The sequence below is a fragment of the Pseudophryne corroboree genome, chromosome 2, assembly GCF_028390025.1.
Source record: "Pseudophryne corroboree isolate aPseCor3 chromosome 2, aPseCor3.hap2, whole genome shotgun sequence".
Taxonomy (NCBI): Eukaryota; Metazoa; Chordata; class Amphibia; order Anura; family Myobatrachidae; genus Pseudophryne; species Pseudophryne corroboree.
In genome coordinates, this window is record NC_086445.1 from 355,924,430 (window position 1) to 355,952,207 (window position 27,778).

The 27,778-nt window shown below is 48.0% G+C and overlaps 1 protein-coding gene across 16 annotated transcripts in view; it reads right to left on the reverse strand.

Annotated features, from left to right (window-relative positions):
* MCF2L (MCF.2 cell line derived transforming sequence like) overlaps positions 1-27,778 on the reverse strand; it is a 648,156-nt gene that overhangs the window by 217,402 nt on the left and 402,976 nt on the right. For all 16 annotated transcript variants that reach the window (XM_063953143.1, XM_063953132.1, XM_063953130.1 and 13 more), the window contains one exon: positions 27,077-27,160. In XM_063953143.1, the coding sequence (XP_063809213.1) occupies positions 27,077-27,152 (76 nt within the window). In that variant the 5' untranslated portion in view covers positions 27,153-27,160. The remainder of the gene's footprint in view (positions 1-27,076; positions 27,161-27,778) is intronic.

The following is a 27,778-nucleotide window of genomic DNA, read 5'->3' on the forward strand; positions in this document are numbered from 1 at the left end:
TGGCAGAAGCAGGGGAGGGCTTCTGCTCCTGGGAAGCGGCTGCATGGTGCAGTCTTTTTCCCCTTCCTCTGCCCCGGGGCAGGAAGGAATGGCCTTTAGCTCGCTTGTACTTATGGGAACGAAAGGACTGAGTTTGAAAAGACGGTGTCTTTTTCTGCTGATGTGAAGTGACCTGGGGTAAAAAGGTGGATTTTCCAGACGTTGCCGTGGCCACCAGGTCCGATAGACCGGCCCCAAATAACTCCTCCCCTTTATACGGCAATATTTCCATATGTCGTTTTGAATCCGCATCGCCTGACCACTGTCGCGTCCATAACGCTCTTCTGGCAGAAATGGACATAGCACTTACTCTTGATGCCAGGGTGCAGATATCCCTCTGTGCATCACGCATATATAGTAATGCATCCTTCAAATGCTCTATAGTTAGCAGTATATTGTCCCTATCCAGGGTATCAATATTTTCAGTCAGGGAATCCGACCACGCGACTCCAGCACTGCACATCCAGGCTGAAGCGATTGCTGGTCGCAGTATAACACCAGTATGTGTGTATATACTTTTAAGAATATTTTCCAGCCTTCTATCTGCTGGTTCCTTGAGGGTGGCCGTATCAGGAGACGGTAACGCTACTTGTTTAGATAAACGTGTGAGCGCCTTATCTACCCTAGGGGGTGTTTCCCAACGCGTCCTAACCTCTGACGGGAAAGGATATAGTGCCAATAATTTTTTAGAAATTAGCAGTTTTTTGTCGGGGGAAACCCACGCTTTATCACACACCTCATTTAACTCATCTGACTCAGGGAAAACTATTGGTAGTTTTTTCACACCCCACATAATACCCTTCTTTGTGGTACTTGTAGTGTCAGAAATGTTCAATGCCTCCTTCATTGCCGTGATCATGTAACGTGTGGCCCTACTGGACATTACGTTTGTCTCCTCACCGTCGACACTAGACTCAGTATCTGTGTCTGGGTCTGTGTCGACCCACTGAGGTAACGGGCGTTTTAGGGCCCCTGACGGTGTCTGAGACGCCTGGACAGGCACTAATTGATTTGCCGGCTGTCTCATGTCATCAACCGTTTTTTGCAAAGTGCTGACATTATCACTTAATTCTTTAAATACGATCATCCAGTCAGGTGTCGACACCCTAGGGGGTGACATCACTAACCCAGGCAATTGCTCCGCCTCCACATCATTTTCCTCCTCATACATGTCGACACACACGTACCGACACACAGCACACACACCGGGAATGCTCTGATAGAGGACAGGACCCCACAAGCCCTTTGGAGAGACAGAGGGAGAGTCTGCCAGCACACACCAAGCGCTATATATATATATATACAGGGATAACCTTATATAAGTGTTATTCCCTTATAGCTGCTGTTTATATAATTTTTAGCTGCCAACAGTGCCCCCCCTTCTCTTTTTTACCCTGATTCTGTAGCAAGTCTGCAGGGGAGAGTCAGGGAGCCGTCCTTCCAGCGGAGCTGTGAGGGAAAATGGCGCTTGTGTGCTGAGGAGATAGGCTCCGCCCCTTCACGACGTCCTTATCTCCCGCTCTTTTCTGTAATAATGGCAGGGGTTAAAATACATCCATATAGCCCAAGAGCTATATGTGATGTATTCTTTTGCCAACCTAAGGTATCATCTGTTATATTGCGTCTCAGGGCGCTCCCCCCCAGCGCCCTGCACCCTCAGTGACCGGAGTGTGAAGTGTGCTGAGAGCAATGGCGCACAGCTGCGGTGCTGTGCGCTACCTTAGTCTGAAGACAGGATCGTCTTCTGCCACCGATTTCACCGGACCTCTTCGCTCTTCTGGCACTGTAAGGGGGCCGGCGGCGCGGCTCCGGGACCCATCCAGGCTGAACCTGTGATCGTCCCTCTGGAGCTAATGTCCAGTAGCCTAAGAAACCCGATCCACTCTGCACGCAGGTGAGTCCGTTTCTTCTCCCCTTAGTCCCACGATGCAGTGAGCCTGTTGCCAGCAGGACTCCCTGAAAATAAAAAACCTAAAATAAACTTTTATTCTAAGCAGCTCAGGAGAGCCACCTAGCATGCACCCTTCTCGTTCGGGCACAAAAATCTAACTGAGGCTTGGAGGAGGGTCATAGGGGGAGGAGCCAGTGCACACCACCTGATCCTAAAGCTTTTATTCTTGTGCCCTGTCTCCTGCGGAGCCGCTATTCCCCATGGTCCTTACGGAGTCCCAGCATCCACTAGGACGTCAGAGAAAATACAATAGGAAAACAAGCTTATTATCATCAATAACTGACAAACTGATCATTTAAAGCAGGTAATCTTAGTATGTATCCTTGGTGGGCCCTGGCAATGTGGGTGGGGGGGGGGGGGGGGAGGGGGGTGAAATCCAATGTGGGGGGAGTGGTCAAATTGGAGTCTCAAAAATAGTAAAACAACAACTTAAGCAGGGGCGGAACTCCCGGAGTCAATGGAGTCGGCAGCCGCCGGGCTCCAGCCCAGAAGGGGGCACTTTTTCCATTGTCCCCGTCCCGTGTCTTTCCACCTGGAGCCGTCGAGCGCTGATGATCATCAGCGGCGCACCTACCCCATGACCTGGACCAAGCGCTTAGGTCGCGGTATGCGAACGTAACCTAACATAGGAGTGCGACCCTGGCCTGACCATGACAGAGGAGCCGAGAGACAGTGCGGCATGCAAAGGAGGGCTGCGCGTCTGTCACTGTGTGACAGAGAGGTGGGAGAGCAGCAGCAGTCGGCGATGGCTGAAAAAAGCAGTGACAAATACAACATTTTCCTAGTAAGTGCAAGTCCGTGGGGGGCACGTTGGGTGGCTGGGCTGCTGGGGCTGACATGCATTTCATAGTTCTGGTCACTTTTGAATACAAAATTAAAAAATACGTATATACATATACAGTATTTATATCTCCAGTATGTCCTCCTCACAACTACTTAGATCCTTTGCTTGTTTTATGTTTAATAATGCCACCCCAAGTGTTTATTGCAACTACCGGAGCCTGAAATTCAGAGGGAAAGTCATCATGGCCCGGGGGGGGGGGGGGGGGGGGGGGGGGGTAGTGTCCAGGTGCATTCCATATTCCTGGTCATTTGTGGAAAACCAAATTATGTTTTGTGTGTGTATATATATATATATATATATATATATATATATGCACACACACATATATACACATATATATATGTATATATACATATATATATAAAACACATTTATTTTGGTAGCACTGAAGGTGTACCTAATCTCTCATAAAGACATTATTACACCATCTTTACAGTTTCTTGCTCCTTAAACACATATTACGGGAGTCATATAATTAAAGCGCAAGACAGTGTAATAATGTCTGTATGATAGATTAGGTACGCCTCCAGTTCTACCAAAATAAATGGAATGCCCTCGTATCTGCCTTCTATATACATTCCTCCCACAATCCTAAAATATACTGCTAAACAAAAAATGGGGGGGGGGGGGGGCACACCAACATTTATCTTGCCTCCGGGCAACTGGGATGAAGTTACGCCACTGAACTTAAGCATGGCCGCGCTGCATGGGGAGGGGGCGACGGTGTCATAACCAGTGGCCATGAGCGGGAGGGCGCAATCACTCCCCTTCTTTCATCATGGGAGAGACAGCTGGCCGCTGCTGAGCTGCCTCTCTCCCCAGCACACGCCAGAGCCCCTCTAATGGGCCCGGGAAAAGAGCACCCCCCCCGTGCCACTGTCTATAATTGCCGATTTGCTTAGACTGTGACGTATTCATCCACACTACCTTGTGCCAATACAGATGTGTCTACATACACCTATCTGCAAATCATGCCACACGGCGCTGTTTAGCATGCCATGGACTCTGCAACTCAGACACACCAAAACACTAATCCTAAGTACCTACTGTAGTACACAAAGACAAAAAATTGAGGACAAAGTACACAAGGTACGCAGTGGATCTGAGTGAATATGCTAATGCTGAAGCCACTGCTGGCTTCTCAGACACACTAATTGCGTCAAAAGAGACAACATCAAATCCATAACGTAAACATCAGCTGGCCCATCGGACATCTCAGTAACCTCCAGGTTATTCAGGATATCCAGCAAATCTACACTGCCTGGCCAGTGATACTGCATCCAATGACGCAGCTGCTGACTTCAACACGCCCAGAAAATGGAACAGACATGCCCCCATTCTCTGCAATGCTCACCGTTGCCGCTCACAAATGCCTGCAGATGGTGAATCAAACTGGGGAACATTGAAACAGTACCTACCTTTGAATCAGCCCTACACGCAAACGCAAATGCAAAATTGAGGGGGAAAAAAGTGCATAGCATAGGAATCGAGTCAAGAGTCTTGCACTATATGGCGCAACTAGAATAGGTATATGAGGACACATCTGTATAAAATGGAAAGATAATCCAAGGAAACAAAAATGCTTGGATTTTGGCCAGTGCTTCTTTGTTGATTTGGGCGGCCTAGTGAGTACCGGTACTACTTTTTTTTTTTTCTTTGACATTTTAGGGGGTCATTCTGAGTTGATCGCTCGCTAGCTACTTTTTGCAGCCATGCAAATGCATAGTTGCCGCCCACTGGGGAGTGTATATTTGCTGTGCAGTGTGCGATCGCATGTGCAGCCGAGCGGTACAAAAATAGTTTGTGCAGTTTCTGAGTAGCTCTGGACTTACTCAGCCCTTGCGATCACTTCAGCCTTTCCGGTCCCGGAATTGACGTCAGACACCCGCCCTGCAAATGCTTGGACACACCAAGAAAACGCGGTGCATACGCATGCGCAGTAGTGACCTGATCGCTGCGATGCGAAAAACGGCAGTGTGCGATCAGGTTGGAATTACCCACTTAGTCCTTTAACTCACATGATATTAAAATACTTAATGTTTTCTAGATTTGAATTATTGATAGCTGACATTTAGGAGGACAAGAGGCATTTCAAGCCTGATATAGATTCATCCATATGGGTTGTTAATTTTTCATAGGAGACTATGGGGGTCATTCCGAGTTGTTCGCTCGTTATTTTTTTCTCGCAACGGAGCGATTAGTCGCTAATGCGCATGCGCAATGTCCGCAGTGCGACTGCGCCAAGTAAATTTGCTATGCAGTTAGGTATTTTACTCACGGCATTACGAGGTTTTTTCTTCGTTCTGGTGTGATTGACAGGAAGTGGGTGTTTCTGGGCGGAAACTGGCCGTTTTATGGGTGTGTGCGAAAAAACGCTACCGTTTCTGGGAAAAACGCGGGAGTGGCTGGAGAAACGGAGGAGTGTCTGGGTGAACACTGGGTGTGTTTGTGACGTCAAACCAGGAACGAAACTGACTGAACTGATCGCAGATGCCGAGTAAGTCTGGAGCTACTCAGAAACTGCTAAGAAGTGTCTATTCGCAATTCTGCTAATCTTTCGTTCGCAATTTTGATAAGCTAAGATTCACTCCCAGTAGGCGGCGGCTTAGCGTGTGCAAAGCTGCTAAAAGCAGCTTACGAGCGAACAACTCGGAATGACCCCCTATGTTTTTCTGTGTCTTACCTAATCAGTATATCATACTTAACACCTTTGGCACACAAACTGGTGGCCACTCACAAGATGATAAATTTAACTAATGTTGGACTTTTCAAAAACAGACAAGAAAGTAATTCTGAAAAAAATAGTGTATTGAACTAGGCATAAAGGAGAGAGCCAATGGACTGTACCCTATGCAAACACAAGGTTTGGCATCTGTCCCTGGAAAAGTGTAAAAAGGTTACTGTTTATAGACTTTAGTTACACAGTGACAAATATCCTGTACTGTATGCTGTTTGTCAGAGACACGTGTTCATAAACTGCTGGATAATTACATGTGTTGTGACCGTGTAAAATGCTGGTATGAATTGCTTATACACTAACATTGATGAAAGAAACACATTTACATTAAATCTCCAGTAACCAATCAGCAATCAGAATTTGTATGTGTCAGCAATTGTATGGGTCAAATGCGTTTAGCATCCTGGCAGTCGGGATGCCGGCAGTCATGTGATGACACTGGAACACTGACAGCTGACACCCTGAAAGTAACTATCAGGGTGGGTGTTAAGGTTAGTCCTAGGGGAGGGTTAGAGTTAGGAACTAGGAGGGTGGTTAGTCGTAGCCTCCACCCCCCAACAGGATTTACCCTAGCTGTCCTAGCCGTCACCCAAGGAGGGTTAGGGTAGTGGGGAAGGGTTAGTGTACTTACCCCCCAGAGGTGTCGGGATTCTCAGTTTTGGTTACATACTGAACCCAGGTCAAACAATTGTATGTTTCAGACAATTAAATTAAACTGATGAGCTCATTCAGGTACAGTACTCTGATAAGATATTGGAGATCTCTGGAGGGCAGAAGGCAGCAAATCAGCAGTATTGGCAGTACTACTATAAGTGCTCTCCGCAAAAGTTAAAGATACAGGGGTGAGTAATTGCTAGGTATGGGACTATTGGAGTGACAATACTTGAACAGAATATACTAAATTGGCATGCCTCAGGTCAGCAGCGCACACAGTACTGACCTACCTGATCTCATCTATAAAGTATCGACCTGCCGTAGGTGAGCAGTATACACAGTATCGGGCTGCCTCACATCAGCAGTATACATAGTACCGACATGCCTCATGTCAGCTGTATACACAGTATCGGACTGCTTTACACCAGCAATATATGCAGTTTACTATAGACTTGACTCATGTCAGCCATGTATACAGTACTGACCTGTGTCACATCAGTAATCAGTATACACAGCATTGACCTGCTCCATGTTGGCACTATACACACTATTGAATGGTCTCATGTCAGCAATACACAGTATTTACTTGCCTCAAGTGTTCTCTATACAAGTATTAACCTGCAGTGCTTTACATCAGCAGTATAAACCTTATTGACCCATCTCCCCTCAGCAGTATACAGTATTGACTTGCCTCATGTTAGCAGTATGCACAATATTGCCCTAGCTCACGTCAGCAGTATGCACAGTATTTAGGGTTACCACCTAATCCCTTTAATTCTGGACACATTAATTACACAGGTTCTGTGGCTGGCTGACTTCAAGACTCCATTTCACCTGGTTTTAATCAGCCACAGAATCTGTGTAATTAATGTGTGTCCAGAATTAAAGGTATAAGGTGGTAACCCTAACAGTATTACTCTGTTTGACATCAGAAGTACACACCATTATCGAGTTGCATCATGTTAGCATTATACAGGTTGAGTATCCCATATCCAAATATTCCAAAATACGGAATATTCCGAAATACGGACTTTTTTGAGTGAGAGTGAGATAGTGAAATCTTTGTTTTTTGATGGCTCAATGCACACAAACTTTGTTTAATACACAAAGTTATTAAAAATATTGTATTAAATGACCTTCAGGCTGTGTGTATAAGGTGTATATGAAACATAAATGAATTGTGTGAATGTAGACACACTTTGTTTAATGCACAAAGTTATAAAAAATATTGGCTAAAACTACCTTCAGGCTGTGTGTATAAGGTGTATATGAAACATAAATGCATTCTGTGCTTAGATTTAGGTCCCATCACCATGATATCTCATTATGGTATGCAATTATTCCAAAATACGGAAAAATCTGATATCCAAAATACCTCTTGTTCCAAGCATTTTGGATAAGGGATACTCAACCTGTATACAGTATTGTTCCGCCTCTCCTCAGCAGTGTATACAGTATTGCTCTGCCTCTCCTCAGCAGTGTATACCGTATTACTCTGCCTCAGCTCAGCAGCGTATACAGTATTGCTCTGCCCAGAGGTGGATTTAGACCTCATGCCCTAAGCAAGACACGGATTTGCGGCCCCAGTTCCTAAAACAATCCTCAGCGTGCCCCCACCAATTGTAGCAGACAGGTCCCTACTCATTATACCGCCGCCCAGTCAGTGTTTGCTCCCCAATCTGCCCCCCCACAGATTATAGCAGGAAGATGGTAGTTGTACTAATGTATTGATTATTATTACCAGTTATTTTTATAGCGTACACATATTCTGCAGCGCTTTACAGAGAATATTTGACCATTCACATCAGTCCCTGTCCCAGAGGAACATACAATCTATATTCCCTACCACATGTATAGGGAAGCCAATCCCGGGCCATTTTTTCAATCCCTGGTATCGGGATTGAGAAATGGCCAATCCCGGGATTCCCATGATACCCGGTATTGGCTTTTTGCTGTGTGGCTGCCCCCTCGCCTCACCCCGCCCCGCCCACATAACTCACCATATACCAGGGGCGGGCGGGTGGAGAACATCTACTGAACGCTGCTGGCGGCTCTGTGCAGCGGCTGACGGCGCAGCGTGACCTCTCACGCTGCGCTGGGGACCAGGAACAAGGAAGCCGGACAGCGTCTGAGCGTCCTGTGGACGCTCAACGCTGATCCCTCAATCCCCGGGATTGGAGCTTCCAATCCCGGGATTGATTCCCGGCCATTTTTGGACCTAAATCCCGGGATCCCGCCGATCCCGATCCTGGGATTGGCCACCATACACATGTACACACAGACACATTCACTCTAGGGTTAATTTTGTTGGGAGCCAATTAACCTACCAGTATATTTTTGGACTGTGGGAGGAAACCGGAGTACCCGAAGTAATCCCATTCAGGTACAGGGAGAATATACAAACTCCACACAGGGCCATGGTGGGAATGTAACCCACGATCCGAGTGCTGTGACCCAGCCCAGCTCACGAACAATTTCAGTGAGGTTCTTGGTCCTTCAGAAAAGCCCTTTATACAGCCTTGTCAGTGGGCCCCCTGGGACCAGTAGGTCCCCCTGAGACCAACAGTGCCCTAAGCAATAGCTTTGGTTGCCTTGTGGTAAATACTCCTTTGGCTCCGCCTCAGCTCAGCAGTGTATACAAGTAGTAACCTGCCTTACAGAGCCGGCCTTAGGTATAGGCAAACTAGGCAAATGCCTAGGGCATTTGGTATGCTTAGGGGCACCAGCAGCGTCTGCTGATTAAAATGATATGCAGCATGCCTATATTCTGTGTGTGACTGCGGCTGTATCTGCATACGAAATGCTACGTTGCAGTGTATTCCTGGAAATTACTGTAATGTAGCATTTCGTATGCAAATACAGCAGCAGTCGCACACAGAATAAAGGCATGCTGCATATCATTTTAATCAGCAGAAGCTGCTTGTGCATCCTAGCCACATAGTAATGCAAATAAGATGCATTTTCATAAACAAAAGGCGCCCGACGTTAGCAGAGCTGCCAGCTGACTCATGCCAGGCATCTCCTTCAGAACTAGCGGCGGTGCTAGGGGGCACCAGTCAAAATCTTGCCTAGGGCATCATATTGGTGAGGGCCGGCTCTGCTGCCTTACATCAGCAGTATAAACCTTATTGACCCATCTCCCCTCAGCAGTATACAGTATTGACTTGCCTCATGTTAGCAGTATGCACAATATTGCCCTAGCTCACGTCAGCAGTATGCACAGTATTTAGGGTTACCACCTAATCCCTTTAATTCTGGACACATATTATTTACACAGGTTCTGTGGCTGGCTGACTTCAAGACTCCATTTCACCTGGTTTTAATCAGCCACAGAATCTGTGTAATTAATGTGTGTCCAGAATTAAAGGGATAAGGTGGTAACCCTAACAGTATTACTCTGTCTGACATCCGAAGTACACACCATTATCGAGTTGCATCATGTTAGCATTATATACAGTATTGCTCCGCCTCTCCTCAGCAGTGTATACAGTATTGCTCCGCCTCTCCTCAGCAGTGAATACAGTATTGCTCTGCCTCTCCTCAGCAGTGTATACCGTATTACTCTGCCTCAGCTCAGCAGCGTATACAGTATTGCTCTGCCCAGAGGTGGATTTAGACCTCATGCCCTAAGCAAGACACGGATTTGGGGTCCCACTTCCTAAAACAATCCTCAGCGATGCCCCCACCAATTGTAGCAGACAGGTCCCCACTCATTATACTGCCGCCCAGTCAGTGTTTGCTCCCCAATCTGCCCCCCCACAGATTATAGCAGGAAGATGGTAGTTGTACTAATGTATTGATTATTATTACCAGTTATTTTTATAGCGTACACATATTCTGCAGCGCTTTACAGAGAATATTTGACCATTCACATCAGTCCCTGTCCCAGAGGAACATACAATCTATATTCCCTACCACATGTACACATTCACGCTAGGGTTAATTTTGTTGGGAGCCAATTAACCTACCAGTATATTTTTGGACTGTGGGAGGAAACCGGAGTACCCGGAGTAAGCCCATTCAGGTACGGGGAGAATATACAAACTCCACACAGGGCCATGGTGGGAATGTAACCCATGAGCCGAGTGCTGTGCGCCAGCCCAGCTCACGAACAATTTCGGTGAGGTTCTTGGTCCTTCAGAAAAGCCCTTTATACAGCCTTGTCAGTGGGCCCCCTGGGACCAGTAGGTCCCCCTGAGACCAACAGTGCCCTAAGCAATAGCTTTGGTTGCCTTGTGGTAAATACTCCTTTGGCTCCGCCTCAGCTCAGCAGTGTATACAGTATTGTGCCGCCTCAGCTCAGAGGTGTATACAGTATTGTTGTGCCGCCTCACCTAAGCAGTGTAAGCAGTATTGCTCCACCTCAGCCCAGGAGTGTATGCTTTATTACTCTGCATAACATAAGCAGTATACACGGTACTGCTCTGCCTCACCTCAGCAGTGTATACAGTACTGCACTGCCTCAGCTCAGCAGCGTATTAGTATTGCTCCGCCTCAGCTCAGCAGTGTATACAGTATTGTGCCGCCTCAACTCAACAGCTTATGCAGTATCGCTCTGTGTCAGCTCAGGAGTGTATGCTTTATTACTCTGCCTAACATCAGGGACGGCTCCAGGCACGTTCCTTAGGAGCGGCAGCGCAGGACGCCAACTCCTAAGGGCGACTGGTAGATGCCCACAATTTTAAATCAGCTGCTGCCGGTCCGCTAGCTGTGATTGGCTAACGGACCGGCAGCGGCAGCTGCTGCCGGGCCGCGAGCATTGTCTGACTGACTGGCGGTGCCAGGCAGGGGACAGCTGGAGATGGGAGTGAGGGGAAGTAGAGGCACACGCTGCACTCTCCTCCCCTCACACAGAGAGCAGTGGCGGCTGTGCGGGAGCAGCAGGACGAGGCCGATGACAGTGAGCAGAACTACGGGGGCGGGCATGTGTATCTGGCACTGTGGGGAGCATGTGTATCTGGCACTGTGGGGGGGTATATTATGTGTATCTGGCACTGTGAATACACGTGTATCTGACAATGTGGGGGCATATTATGTGTATCTAACAATGTGGGGGCATATTATGGTATCTGGCACTGTGGGGGCATATTATGTTTATCTGGCACTGGGGGCATGTGTATATGACAATGTGGGGGCATATTATGTGTATCTGACTATGTGGGGGCATATTATGTGTATCTGACTATGTCGGGGCATATTATGTGTATCTGACTATGTGGGGGCATATTATGTGTATCTGACTATGTGGGTGCATATAATGTGTATCTGACTATGTGGGTATATAAAATGTGTATCTGACAATGTGGGGGCATAAAATGTGTATCGGACAATGTGGGGGCATATAATGTGTATCTGACAATGTGGGGCATATAATGTAATCTGACAATGTGGGGCATATAATGTGTATCTGGCACTGTGGGGGCATATAATGTGTATCTGGCACTGTGGGGGCATATAATGTGTATCTGGCACTGTGGGGGCATATAATGTGTATCTGGCACTGTGGGGGCATATAATGTGTATCTGGCACTGTGGGGGCATATAATGTGTATCTGGCATTACTGGGGCATATAATGTATATCTGGCACTACTGGGGGCATATAATGTGCATCTGACACTGTGGGGGCATATAATGTGCATTTGGCACCGTGGGCGCATATAATGTGCATCTGGCACTGTGGGGGCATATAATGTGCATCTGACACTGTGGGGGCATATAATGTGAATCTGGCACTGTGGGGGCATATAATGTGCATCTGACACTGCTGGGGGCATATAATATGCATCTGGAACTGCTGGGGGCAAATAATGTGTATCTGGCACTGCACTGCTGGGGGCATATAATGTGTATTTGGCACTACTGGGGGTGTATATGTATTTGGCATTACTGGGGGCATATATGTATCTGTCACTGCACTACTGGGGTCATTATGTGTCTGACACTATACTGGAGACATTGGGCGGGATTCAATTCTTTTCACCCCTTTATACACCTGTTCTGTTTCTGCCCTCAGGGACGTTGTATCATTATTTCAGCTCGCTACCCCCGGAGCGGCGAGGCACCCAACCCTTTACACAGCTAAACCTGATTACTATGGGCGCAATATGCGCGATAACGAAGATCATTTTAGAAAGGAAATTGGGCGTGATATATCATTTGAATATCACCCACTATGTGTAAGGAACACTACTGTGGGCGTTATGTGTAATGTTGCTAATTGTGTGTGTAGAGGGGTGTGAAAATAGGATTTTGATCAACTACCGGTAAATCCTTTTCTCGTAGTCCGTAGGGGATACTAGGAATCCATTTAGTACCATGGGGTATAGACGGGTCCACTAGGAGCCTTGGGCACTTTAAGAATTTGATAGTGTGCGCTGGCTCCTCCCTCTATACCCCTCTTACCAGACTCTGTCTAGGAAACTGTGCCCGAGGAGAAGGACACACTTTGAGAGAAGGATAGATAAGGAAAGTGGTGAGATTACGAACCAGCACACACAGAACAATAGGATAGCCATGCTAACCAAACTTGAAACATGAACAGCAACAGCTGAACAAACCAGACTCAGGGTCGGACTGGTCCACAGGGGTACAGGGGTACAGGGGAAACCACCGGTGGGCCCCAATGCCTGAGGGCCCACTCCTTTCTCTAGGGATTAGGTTCCAGACTGTGCACTTGTATTATACATGGTAGATATATTGCGTTACACTGCACAAGAATATTGTGCATTTCAAGCCTCTGTGGAAGCTGGCCACACACCCTTTGTAGGCTGGTCACACCCCTAAATATGGGCCCCTATCATTGCATTACCCTGGTGGGCCCTTCATACCCCAGTCCGACACTGACTTGACTAAGTAACAGTGCAGGAAGAACGAAGCACCGGGCAGGCACCCAGTATCCCCTACGGACTATGAGAAAAAGATTTACCGGTAGGTAATTAAAATCCTATTTTCTCTTATGTCCTTGGGGATACTGGGAATCCATTTAGTACCATGGGGAAGTACCAAAGCTCCCAAACCGGGTGGGAGAGTGCTGAAGTTCCTGCAGAACTGATTGACCAAACTGAAGGTCCTCAGAGGACAAAGTATTGAACTTGTAAAACTTTTCAAACGAGTTCGAACCTGACCAAGTAGCTGCTCGGCAGAACTGTAAAGCCGAGACACCCCAGGCAGCCGCCCAAGAAGAACCCACCGACCTAGTAGAGTGGGCCTGTACAGGTCTTGGAACCAGCAATCCTCCGTGTAATAAGCATGCTGGATAGTGAGCCTGATCCAGCGTGCAATAGACTGCTTAGAAGCAGGACACCCAATTTTATTGGGATCATAGAGAAAGAACAGCGAGTCAGATATCCTGTGACAAACTGTTCTCTTTACATACACCTTCAAAGCCCTCACAACATCCAAAGACTTTGAAGTAGTAGAGGTGTCCGTAACAGCCGGAACCACAATAGGTTGGTTGATGTGAAACGCGGACACCACTTTAGGAAGAAATTGCTAACGAGTTCTGAGTTCAGCTCTGTCCGCATGAAAAATTAAGTAGGGGCTCTTGTGAGACAACGCCTCTAGCTCCAACACACGTCTTGCTGAAGTCAAGGCCAAAAGTGTGATGGTCTTCAACGTAAGGTACTTTACGTAAACCTCCTGTAACGGTTCAAACCAGTCCGATTGGAGAAACTGCAGCACCAAATTGAGATCCCAAGGTGCTTGGGAGGCACAAAGAGAGGCTGGATGTGCAGAACACCTTTCAAGAACATCTGGACCTCAGGGAGAGAAGCCAATTGTTTCTGAAAGTAAACACACAAGGCCGAAACCTGGACTTTAATTGAGCCTAGGCATAGGCCCAAATCCACTCCCGACTGCAGAAAATGCAGGAGACGTCCCAGATGAAATTCCACCGCAGAATATTGTCTGTCCTCACACCAAGAGACATACTTCTTCCATATACGATGGTAACGTTTAGACGATACCCCCTTCCTGGCTTGGGTCATAGTCGGGATGACCTTGTCAGGAATCCCTCTCCTGGCTAGAATCAGCCATTCAACTTCCATGCCGTTAAACGTAGCCATGGTGAGTCTTGTTAGATGAACGGGCCCTGTTGCAGAAGATCCTTGTGAAGAGGTAGAGGCCATGGATCTTCGATCAGCATCCCGAGAAGATCCGCGTACCAGGCCCTAAGAGGCCAATCCGTAGCAATGAGGACTGCTTGAAACCTTTTCCTATTTGTTCACTTTAGAATTTTTGGGATCAGAGGAAGTGGAGGAAACACGTACACCAGCTGTTGTAGAGATGAGGCCTGCAGAAGGGTGTTGTAGATTGCCCTGAGTTACAAGATGTTTATTGGAAGGATGACTTCCCAACTAGACCATCTTCCTTGAAACTGCACCACCTGGGTGACTGCTCCCCAACCTCTGAGGCTTGCGTCTGTGGTTCGCAGAATCCAATTCTGAATCCCGAACTTCTGACCCTCGATGAGGTGAGAAGTCTGTAGCCACCAGAGAAGGGAGATTCTGGCTCTTGGTGACAGACAGATGCACTGGTGCATGTGAAGATGCGATCCGGACCATTTGTCTAACAGATCCAGCTGGAAGGGACTCGCATGAAACCTTCTGTACTGAATCGCCTCGTAAGAGGCCACCATTTTCCCCAGAAGACGAATGCACAGATGCACAGAGATCCAGGTCGGCTTCAGGACAGCCCAAACCATCGACTGGATTACCATAGCCTTCTCCAAGGGAAGGAACACTCTCTGAGACTCTGTGTCCAGTATCATTCCCAGGAAAGGAAGCCTCTGCATCAGTTCCAGGTGAGATTTTGGTAAGTTCAGAATCCACCCGTGATCCAGGAGTAGTCTGGTTGAGAGGCCAACGTTGTCCAACAACCGCTCCCTGGACAGTGCCTTTATCAGAAGATTGTCCAGGTACGGAATTATGTTCATTCCTTGTTTGCAGAGTAGAAACATCTTCCCTGCCATCACCTTGGTGAACACTCTCGGTGCCATGGAGAGACCGAATGGCAGGGCCTGGAACTGGTAGTGGCAGTCCTGCAGTGCAAACTGTAGCTAAGCCTGATGAGGCGGCCAGATCGGAATGTGAAGGTACGCATCCTTGATATCCAGAGATACTAGGAATTCCCCCTCCTCCAGACCGGAGATCCCCATTCTCAGAGACTCCATCTTGAGACCGGGTTCAATGACTTGAAGTTCAAAATCGGTCTTACCGAACTGTCCGGTTTGGAATTATTTGGAATATCATTTGGAATAATATCCCTTGTTTTGAAGATGAGGTGGAACTGGAACAATGACCTAAGTCTGTACCAGTTTTAGAATGGCATCCTGTAAGGTTATATTTGCCTCTTGTGAAACTGGTAAGCCTGATTTGAAGAATCTGTAAGGTGGGAGCTCCTGAAACTCCAGTCTGTAGCCTTGGGAAATAAGATCTATGACCCAGGGATCCTGGCACGAACCTGTCCAGATGTGACTGAAAAATTTTAGTCGGACTCCCACCTGCCAGTCTTCCAGGCATCGCAGTCCACCGTCATGCTGAAGGCTTGGAGGAAGCAGAGCCTGAGCTCTGTTCCTATGACCAGGCAGTTGCTGGTTTGTCTGGTTTACCTCTAGCGCCTCTGGTGGCTGTAGAAGAACCTCTGGTCTTGCCCTTAAACTTGGCAGTCCGATAGGACTGTAGATTAGGTCCCGAGTAGGCCTTCCTGGCTGGTGGAGAAGAAGGAAGATATATGGACTTACCCGCAGTAGCTTTGGAGATCCATTTGTCTAGTTCATCTTCAAATAAGGCCTCTCCTGTGAAGGGTAAGCCTTCCACGTCTTTCCTGGAGTCCGTGTCAGCAGTCCACTGGCGTAGCCATAAGCCTCTGCATGCTGACACTGCCATAGCAGTGGTGCGTGCATTGAGCAAGCCTATTTCTTTTATGGCTTCCACCATAAAATTCGCAGAGTCCTGTATATGTTGCAGGAGTAAAATAATCTCCTCCTGAGGCAAGGTAACTAACTCCTCAAATAGGTTACCCGACCATTTGGCGTTGGCCTTAGTAATCCACCCACATGCTATAATGGGTCTCTGGGCCACCCCAGCAGCTGTATACAAAGATTTGAGTGTATTCTCAATTCTACGATCAGCCATGTCTTTTAGGGAAGCTGCCCCCGAAACAGGCAATACAATTTTTAATGACAGCCTGGATACTGATGCATCCACTATTGGTGGATTTTCCCATTTGTTCCTATCCTCAGGAGGAAAAGGAAAAGATGATAACCTTTTAGGGATTTGAAATTTCCATATGAGGATTAACCAACAGTTCTTCAAACAATGGGCGGGATTGTACTAAGTGGAAAATGCGGTAAACTCCCTGTTTACCGCATTTTCCTGATGTACTAACCCCCGGCCGGCAGGACAGCGCCGCGGCGGGGTACGCCAGCTTTAGCTGGCGTACGTCCATAGAAGCCTATGGGCTTCTCTCCACGGCGCCGTGTGAGGGATCCGATCGGATCCCTCCCAGCATGCCCTGCGGCCGCCCCCGTCACCCCGCGCATGCGCAGACTGACTTCTGGGGTCGAATCCCGGAAGTCAGGCTGCCGCTGCGCATCGCGGAGGACAGCTCTTATCGGAAGAGCTGTCCTCCGCAATGCTGAACGCATATGTTAGTACATATGCGATCAGCATCGTGGCGCAGGGCGGCGATGGGCGGCGATGTACATTAGCACATCCCGCCCAGTGTATTTAGGGGATAATTCTGAGTTGATCGCAGCAGCAAGTTTGTTAGCAATTGGGCAAAACCATGTGCACTGCAGGGGGGGCAGATATAACATTTGCAGAGAGAGTTAGATTTGGGTGGGTTACTTTGTTTCTGTGCAGGGTAAATACTGGCTGCTTTATTTTTACACTGCAATTTAGATTTCAGTTTGAATACACCCCACCCAAATCTAACTCTCTCTGCACGTTATATCTGCCCTCCCTGCAGTGCACATGCGAGTTTATCGCTAGCTGCCGTTGTTCGCAGCGCAGCGATCAGGCAAAAAATCGGCACTTCTGCGCATGCGTATGGTGCGCACTGCGCACGTGCAAAGTACTTTCACAAAAGCCGATGCAGTTTCACAGAAGGTCTAGCGACGCTTTTCAGTTGCACAGCTGATCGGTGAGTGATTGACAGGAATGGGGCGTTTCTGGGAGGTAACTGACAGTTTTCCGGGAGTGTGCTGAAAAACGCAGGCGTGTCAGATACAAACGCAGGCGTGCCTGGGGGAACGGGAGAGTGGCTGGCCGAACGCAGGGCGTGTTTGTGACGTCAAAACAGGAACTAAATAGTCTGAAGTGATCGCAAGGTAGGACTAAGTCTGCAGCTACTCAGAAACTGCTTGAAAATTTTTTGGTGCTGTTCTGCGATCCTTTCGTTCGCACTTCTGCTAAGCTAAGATACTCTCCCAGAGGGCGGCTAAAAGCAGCTAGCGAGCGAACAACTCGGAATGAGGGCCATGGATTTGCCCAACTGCTAACAAATTTGCTGCTACGATCAACTCAGAATTAGGCCCTTAGTTCCTTTGACACAGGGAAAGTGGCTGAGGTTTCTTTTTTATATTAAAATAAGATTCCTCAGTCTCCTCCGTTACGTTATCATGGATATGCAGAACTTCTGTGATAGCTTCTATGAGAGCCTCTATTCCCTGTGACAGAGTAGCCTCCCCCATCTCTGAGTCCACCTCCCCCTCCTCTATGTCTGACCCGTCATCATCAGAGTCAGATTGCAGGATATGGGCAAAAGGACGTTTTGCGGACAAATGGCAGGGGACTGAGATGCTGGTTTGGGTACTGAGTCTCTGTTCATAAACTCAGTCATCGATTGTCTTAAGTATTGCGTCTCTCTCTCATTGCGGGACAATTTAGAATAAATATTGGAAATCATTCCCCTAATAGAATCCAGCCAAGCTAGCTCTGCCCCGCTAGCCTGGGAGGGTACACTGCACTGAGTACACTGCAGTGAACCCCCTGGAGAAGAGGAACACTGTGCCTTACATGGAACACACTCTTTGTCTGACATACTGCGACAGTGACAGCACACACACACACACACACACACACACACACACACACACATAGGAACAGGTTAAATGCACAAATAACCCACAAAGAGCCCTTCCAGAGAGACACAGAGATAGTATGGTGCCAGCACAAGGCGCCCTTAGTGCTAATGCCAAGCTTAGCTGGGTTGCAGATTAAGTACCCAGATTGGGGATTTAGAGGGTCATTCCAACCCGATTGCATGCTGCAGTTATTTGCAGCGCAGCGATCGGGTCGGAAATGCGCATGCCAGACAGCCGAAGGCCATCGTTACCTAGCGATCCCCTCTGCCTGATTGACAGGCAGAGGCGTTCGCTGGGCAGGAGGGGGTGGCATGGCAGCGTTTAGCTGCCGTTTTCAGGGACCGGTCCAGCCAACGCAGGCGTGGCCGGACTGTGCGGGGGCGGGGCGGGCCGCAGCGGCGGCATGACATCACACGCAGCCGCTGCGACCCGGGGCAGCAACGAGTAACTCCCGGCCAGCCACAGGAGCTGCGCTGGCCGGGAGTTACACTTCAAGTACAAAAGCAACGCCGCTGCGCGATGCTTTTGTACTTGTGCGGGGGAAGCGCTGGCCTGACATGCGGGCGGACTGGCCCCGCATGTCTGGGTAGATGATCGTAGCTGTGCTAAATTTAGCACAGCCACGATCAACTCGGAATGACCCCCTTAGTACACTAGTAAGCGCTCCCCCCCTGCTATGACCCCCTGGTACCACTGAGGTAATTTGGAGTCTCTCAGGAGGAGCTGCGCATTCCTGTCAGTCAGTGTCTATGTCCACTGCAGAGGGAAAATGGCGCTGGTGAACTGCTGGATCCACTCATAGTGAAGCCCCGCCCCTTAAATGACGCACGGTCTTCCCGCACTTTTTTTTATACTGTCGGAGGTAATTTTAGTGCTTAAAATGGAGTCAGCCGCCTTTTAAAGTCTGTAATGCCAGTCTGGGTACTATGTAAACCCGTAGTGTACTTAGACTCAATTCGCTCCCTCAGAAACGGTGCGTCTCCGTACCCTCATGCCGCCATAATGGCCGGCGACCCGCTAATTGGGACGCCGGCTTAGTACTCACAACACTTCTATCTTCTGGCTCTGTTAGGGGTGGCGGCGTGTTGCGGGAAAGTACGCTCGCCACGGTGGGGCTTGCGAATAGTTCCCTCAGGAGCTAGTGTCCTGTCAGCGGGGAACGGGACCACTAACCCTTCAAGAGGTTGGGCCATTCCTTCCCCCCTAAGTCCCACGAAGCAGACAGGCTGGTGCCATCCAGTCCTGCCTGAAAATAACAAACATACAAAATAAATGCAGAAAACTCTTCAGGAGCTTCCAGTGACGTGACCAGCTCCTCCGGGCACATTTTCTAAATCGAGTCTGGTAGGAGGGGCATAAAGGGAGGAGTCAGCACACACTATCAAATTCTTAAAGTGCCCAAGGCTCCTAGTGGACCCGTCTATACCCCATGGTACTAAATGGATTCCCAGTATCCCCAAGGACGCAAGAGAAAATAGATTTATTTATAGTTTGATTATATAAAGTTGCAAGGCCACGCCCACTTTCCCAGGAGCGTACGCGCGCATGGTGGTGGTGGGGTGCACTTTGACATTTTCTCGCTCAGGGCACTAGTAGGCATGGAGCCGTCCCTGCCTAACATAAGCAGTATATACGGTACTGCTCTGCCTCTCCTCAGCAGTGTATACAGTATTGCTCTGCCTCTCCTCAGCAGTGTATACAGTATTGCTCTGCCTCAGCTCAGCAGTGTAAACAGTATTGTGCCGCCTCAACTCAGCAGTGTATGCAGTATTGCTCCGCCTCAGCTCAGCAGTGTATGCTTTATTACTTTGCCTAACATAAGCAGTATACACGGTACTGCTCTGCTTCACCTCAGCAGTGTATACAGTATTGCTCTGCATCACATAAGCATTATACACGGTACTGATCTGCCTCACCTCAGCAGTGTATACAATATTACTCTGCCTCACATAAGCAGTATACATGGTACTGATCTGCGTCACCTCAGCAGTGTATACAGTATTGCTCCACCTCACCTCAGCAGTATAAACACTATTGCTCTGCTTCTCCTCAGCAGTGTGTACCGTATTACTATGCCTCACATAAGCACTACACACGGTACTGATCTGCCTCATCTCAACAGCCGTGTGGTGCCATATGAATAGATAATAGATGAATATTGACCGTAGGTACTACTGAGCTGCTGATAATGTGTGAATCATTTCTGCCCTACAAAATGCTCTAATCCTGAAATTCCCCATTAATTTTAGCTGGTGTTTCTGCAATAAGATGACATTATATACATGTTTTAAAACACCTTATCAATAAGGTCAACTGAAGTTTTAAATCAAATTTTTTACCCATTTAATTTCAGTAGCATCTCGGTTACTATGTATGCATTGGGTACTTTGCATTTTAGTTATTTCCTTGTGCTTTTGGACCCATCTTAATAATAAGAATTTACTCACCGGTAATTCTATTTCTCGTAGTCCGTAGTGGATGCTGGGACTCCGTAAGGACCATGGGGAATAGCGGCACCGCAGGAGACTGGGCACAACTAAAAGAAAGCTTTAGACTAACTGGTGTGCACTGGCTCCTCCCACTATGACCCTCCTCCAGACTTCAGTTAGGATACTGTGCCCGGAAGAGCTGACACAATAAGGAAGGATTTTGAATCCCGGGTAAGACTCATACCAGCCACACCAATCACACCGTATAACTCGTGATACAATACCCAGTTAACAGTATGATAACAACTGAGCCTCTCAACAGATGGCTCAACAATAACCCTTTAGTTAAACAATAACTATATACAAGTATTGCAGACAATCCGCACTTGGGATGGGCGCCCAGCATCCACTACGGACTACGAGAAATAGAATTACCGGTGAGTAAATTCTTATTTTCTCTGACGTCCTAAGTGGATGCTGGGACTCCGTAAGGACCATGGGGATTATACCAAAGCTCCCAAACGGGCGGGAGAGTGCGGATGACTCTGCAGCACCGAATGGGCAAACTCTAGGTCCTCCTCAGCCAGGGTGTCAAACTTGTAGAATTTAGCAAATGTGTTTGACCCCGACCAAGTAGCTGCTCGGCAAAGTTGTAGAGCCGAGACCCCTCGGGCAGCCGCCCAAGAAGAGCCCACCTTCCTCGTGGAATGGGCTTTCACTGATTAAGGATGCGGCAATCCAGCCGCAGAATGTGCAAGCTGAATCGTACTACAGATCCAGCGAGCAATAGTCTGCTTTGAAGCAGGTGCACCCAACTTGTTGGGCGCATACAGGATAAATAGCGAGTCAGTCTTTCTGACTCCAGCTGTCCTGGAAACATAAATTTTCAGGGCCCTGACTACGTCCAACAACTTGGAAGCCTCCAAGTCTTTAGTAGCCGCAGGCACCACGATAGGTTGGTTCAGATAAAAGGCTGATACCACCTTAGGGAGAAATTGGGGACGAGTCCTCAATTCTGCCCTATCCATATGGAAAATCAGATAAGGACTTTTACATGACAAAGCCACCAATTCTGATACACGCCTGGCCGAAGCCAAGGCCAACAACATGACCACTTTCCACGTGAGATATTTCAATTCCACGGTTTTAAGTGGCTCAAACCAATGTGACTTTAGGAAATCCAACACCACGTTGAGATCCAAGGTGCCACTGGAGGCACAAAAGGGGGCTGAATATGCAGCACTCCCTTAACAAAAGTCTGAACTTCAGGTAGTGAAGCCAGTTCTCTCTGGAAGAAAATCGATAGAGCCGAAATCTGGACCTTAATGGAACCCAATTTTAGGCCCATAGTCACCCCTGACTTTAGGAAGTGCAGGAAACGGCCCAGCTGAAATTCCTCCGTTGGGGCCTTCCTGGCCTCACACCACGCAACATATTTTCGCCATATGCGGTGATAATGGTTTGCGGTTACTTCTTTCCTAGCTTTAATCAGCGTAGGAATGACTTCCTCCGGAATGCCCTTTTCCTTCAGGATCCGGTGTTCAACCGCCATGCCGTCAAACGCAGCCGCGGTAAGTCTTGGAACAGACAGGGCCCCTGCTGCAGCAGGTCCTGTCTGAGCGGCAGAGGCCATGGGTCCTCTGAGATCATTTCTTGAAGTTCCGGGTACCAAGCTCTTCTTGGCCAATCCGGAACAATGAGTATAGTTCTTACTCCTCTTCTCCTTATTATCCTCAGTACCTTTGGTATGAGAGGATGAGGAGGGAACACATAAACCGACCGGTACACCCACGGTGTCACTAGAGCGTCCACAGCTATCTCCTGCGGGTCCCTTGACCTGGCGCAATATCTTTCTAGCTTTTTGTTTAGGCGGGACGCCATCATGTCCACCTGTGGCCTTTCCCAACGGTTTACAATCAGTTGGAAGACTTCTGAATGAAGTCCCCACTCTCCTGGGTGGAGGTCGTGCCTGCTGAGGAAGTCTGCTTCCCAGTTGTCCACTCCCGGAATGAACACTGCTGACAGTGCTAACACGTGATTTTCCGCCCATCGGAGAATCCTTGTGGCTTCTGCCATCGCCGTCCTGCTTCTCGTGCCGCCCTGTCGGTTTACATGGGCGACCGCCGTGATGTTGTCTGACTGGATCAGTACCGGCTGGTTTTGAAGCAGGGTTTTGCCTGACTTAGGGCATTGAAAATGGCCCTCAGTTCCAGAATATTTATGTGTAGGGAAGTCTCCTGACTTGACCATAGTCCTTGGAAGTTTCTTCCCTGTGTGACTGCCCCCCAGCCTCGAAGGCTGGCATCCGTGGTCACCAGGACCCAGTCCTGTATGCCGAATCTGCGGCCCTCTTGAAGATGAGCACTTTGCAGCCACCACAGCAGAGACACCCTGGTCCTTGGAGACAGGGTTATCAGCCGATGCATCTGAAGATGCGATCCGGACCACTTGTCCAACAGGTCCCACTGAAAGGTTCTTGCATGGAACCTGCCGAATGGAATCGCTTCGTAGGAAGCTACCATCTTTCCCAGGATCCGCGTGCAGTGATGCACCGACACCTGTTTTGGTTTTAGGAGGCCTCTGACTAGAGATGACAGCTCCTTGGCCTTCTCCTCCGGGAGAAACACTTTTTTCTGTTCTGTGTCCAGAACCATCCCCAGGAACAGTAGACGTGTCGTAGGGACCAGCTGTGACTTTGGAATATTTAGAATCCAGCCGTGCTGTTGTAGCACCTCCCGAGATAGTGCTACCCCGACTAACAACTGCTCCCTGGACCTCGCCTTTATCAGGAGATCGTCCAAGTACGGGATAATTAAAACTCCCTTCTTTCGAAGGAGTATCATCATTTCGGCCATTACCTTGGTAAAGACCCTCGGAGCCGTGGAGAGACCGAACGGCAGCGTCTGGAATTGGTAATGACAATCCTGTACCACAAATCTGAGGTACTCCTGGTGAGGATGGTAAATGGGGACATGCAGGTAAGCATCCTTGATGTCCAGTGATACCATGTAATCCCCCTCGTCCAGGCTTGCAATAACCGCCCTGAGCGATTCCATCTTGAACTTGAATGTTTTTATATATGTGTTCAAGGATTTCAAATTTAAAATGGGTCTCACCGAACCGTCCAGTTTCGGTACCACAAACATTGTGGAATAGTAACCCCGTCCTTGTTGAAGTAGGGGCACCTTTACTATCACCTGCTGGGAATACAGCTTGTGAATTGCCTCTATCACTGCCTCCCTGCCTGAGGGAGTTGTTGGCAAGGCAGATTTGAGGAAACGGCGGGGGGGGGGGGGGGGGGGGGAGACGTCTCGAATTCCAGCTTGTACCCCTGAGATACTACTTGAAAGATCCAGGGATCCACCCGTGAGCGAGCCCACTGATCGCTGAAATTTTTGAGACGGGCCCCCACCATACCTGGCTCCGCCTGTGGAGCCCCAGCGTCATGCGGTGGACTTAGAGGAAGCGGGGGAGGACTTTTGCTCCTGGGAACTGGCTGTATGCTGCAGCTTTTTCCCTCTACCTCTGCCTCTGGGCAGAAAGGACGCGCCTCTAACCCGCTTGCCCTTATGGGGCCGAAAGGACTGTACCTGATAATACGGTGCTTTCTTTGGCTGTGAGGGAACATGGGGTAAAAATGCAGACTTCCCAGCTGTTGCTGTGGAAACTAGGTCCGAGAGACCATCCCCGAACAACTCCTCACCTTTATAAGGCAAAACTTCCATGTGCCTTTTAGAGTCTACATCACCTGTCCACTGCCGAGTCCATAACCCTCTCCTGGCAGAAATGGACATTGCACTTATTTTAGATGCCAGCCGGCAAATATCCCTCTGTGCATCTCTCATGTATAAGACTGCGTCTTTAATATGCTCTACGGTTAGCAATATAGTGTCCCTGTCTAGGGTATCAATATTTTCCGACAGGGAATCTGACCACGCAGCTGCAGCACTGCACATCCATGCTGAAGCAATAGCTGGTCTCAGTATAATACCTGTGTGTGTATATACAGACGTCAGGATAGCCTCCTGCTTTCTATCAGCAGGTTCCTTTAGGGCGGCCGTATCCGGAGACGGTAGTGCCACCTTCTTTGACAATCGTGTGAGTGCTTTATCCACCCTAGGGGATGTTTCCCAACGTGACCTCTGGCGGGAAAGGGTACGTCATTAGTAACCTTTTAGAAATTACCAGTTTCTTATCGGGGGAAGCCCACGCTTCTTCACACACTTCATTTAACTCCTCAGATGGAGGAAAAACTACTGGTAGTTTTTTCTCTCCAAACATAATACCCTTTTTTGTGGTACCTGGGATAACATCAGAAATGTGCAACATATTTTTCATAGCCTCAATCATGTAACGTGTGGCCCTATTGGAAGTTACATTAGTCTCATCGTCGTCGACACTGGAGTCAATATCCGTGTCGACATCTGTGTCTGCCATCTGAGGTAGCGGGCGTTTTAGAGCCCCTGATGGCTTTTGAGACGCCTGGGCACGCACAGGCTGAGAAGCCGGCTGTCCCATATTCGGTATGTCGTCAAACCTTTTATGTAAGGAGTCGACACTGTCACGTAATTCCTTCCACATAACCATCCACTCAGGTGTCGGCCCCGCAGGGGGTGACATCACATTTTAAGGCATCTGCTCCGCCTCCACATAAGCCTCCTCATCAAACATGTCGACACAGCCGTACCGACACACCGCACACACACCGGGAATGCTCTAACAGAGGACAGGACCCCACAAAGCCCTTTGGGGAGACAGAGAGAGAGTATGCCAGCACACACCAGAGCGCTATAATAATACAGGGATTAACTGAATTATTTCCCCTTATAGCTGCTATATAAGTTATACTGCGCCTAAATTTAGTGCCCCCCCTCTCTTTTTTACCCTTTGTAGCTTGATACTGCAGGGGAGAGCCAGGGAGCGATCCTTCCAGCGGAGCTGTGACAGAAAAATGGCGCCAGTGTGCTGAGGGAGTTAGCCCCGCCCCTTTTTCGGCTGACTTTTCTCCCGCTTTTTTCAGGAATTCTGGCAGGGGTAATTTATCACATATATAGCCCTGGGACTATATATTGTGATGATTTGCCAGCCAAGGTGTTTTTATTGCTGCTCAGGGCGCCCCCCCCCAGCGCCCTGCACCCATCAGTGACCGGAGTGTGAGGTGTGCATGAGGAGCAATGGCGCACAGCTGCAGTGCTGTGCGCTACCTTGTTGAAGACCGAGGTCTTCTGCCGCCGATTTTCCGGACCACTTCTTGCTTCTGGCTCTGTAAGGGGGACGGCGGCGCGGCTCCGGGACCGAACGATCGAGGTCGGGTCCTGTGTTCGATCCCTCTGGAGCTAATGGTGTCCAGTAGCCTAAGAAGCCCAAACTATCTCCAGTCAGGTAGGTTCGCTTCTTCTCCCCTTAGTCCCTCGCTGCAGCCAGCAGATCTCACTGTAAAATAAAAAACCTAAGATATACTTTCTTTCTAGGAGCTCAGGAGAGCCCCTAGTGTGCATCCAGCTCAGCCGGGCACAAGATTCTAACTGAAGTCTGGAGGAGGGTCATAGTGGGAGGAGCCAGTGCACACCAGTTAGTTTAAAGCTTTCTTTTAGTTGTGCTCAGTCTCCTGCGGAGCCGCTATTCCCCATGGTCCTTACGGAGTCCCAGCATCCACTTAGGACGTCAGAGAAATTATGGTTTGTCAGCACTCAAGACTTTCCAAGTCATGAGTAGTTAAACGTGTTGTGGTGATGACTAACTGCCTGCAGGGGCATACACAGGATTCCTAGAGGAGGGTTTTAAAAGAGATAGTTTGACTTCCTCATGAATAATTAGCACTTTACAAGTGCCTCATAGAAATTGCAGTGTGTAATACTTCAGACATACAGTATACAGGGCCGGGAATCACAGTAAACTGTAGCCGCAGTGTGGCCAAACTGTCTAATCTGGGACTGTTCAACAACTCCCTTATACTGCATGTTGTGGTTACAATTCTGTACTACTGCTAATTTAGTCAAGGGTGCAGTTGCTGTTTGGGCTGAGGTGAGGTATTTCTGGGCAACTGGACATCCCTCCCCCCCCCCCATCTTTGCCTATGATCACGTTCTACTGCAATGAATATAGAATGGAAGGGGTAGTAACGTCCCAGTCAACATTTTCAAATGAATGTGATATATTTTAGCATTTTTATTTTTTTTCTTCTTTTTTTATCCAATCACTAATCTATATCACCATGACTAGCATTAATAACAGAGGAGTTTGACATTATTTCATATGACAGAATCAGTAAATATGATTTAGAAAAAAACTCATCTAGATCCATTTTGCTTTTATTTCCTATATTAAATGTCTCACCTGACAAGTAGGCAAACTGCTTCTTCAGCTGATCCTCAATGTCAGCTGCACAAATCGGGAAGGTGTCCTGATGCATGATGTCATCTGGAAGATAAAAAGCACAACAATTATTTCAGTGTGAAAAAAAACCCTCACTTAATCTCAAGTACTTTATTAATATGTATTCCCTATAACTGGATTCATAACGCAGAATGCAGTAATAATCTAAGATATACTGTAGAATAGAAAGTACACTGACTTCTCTCTGCACAGATAGAGAACATCAATAGTGGGTGAGCCCCAGAGGTTTGGTGAACAATTACTACAACTACAGTATTTACCTACGAACATAATGCTGTCTAATTACATACATAAGGTATAAACTCTAATTACAATATGAATGTGTGTAACAAAGCAGCGCTGTTGCCAGCAAGTTCTTGGGAGTTTGCCATGGAATGTAGACTGTTTCTCTTTACTGGTGCATTATACACCATATAGCGACATGCAAAACAATGAGTAAAACAAAGAAAATCTTAACACAACTGTAACTTGACATTTGCTTCATTTTTTTTTTTTACTGCCACCCACTTATTCTTTCTTACTATACACAAGTACATATTGCATTCATCTACTGTATTGTTGCTCCACTGATTATTCGACGAAGCAATTTTCCTTTGCACTACACTTGATGAGCACAGTGTGCACTCTGTTCACCGAGTATTT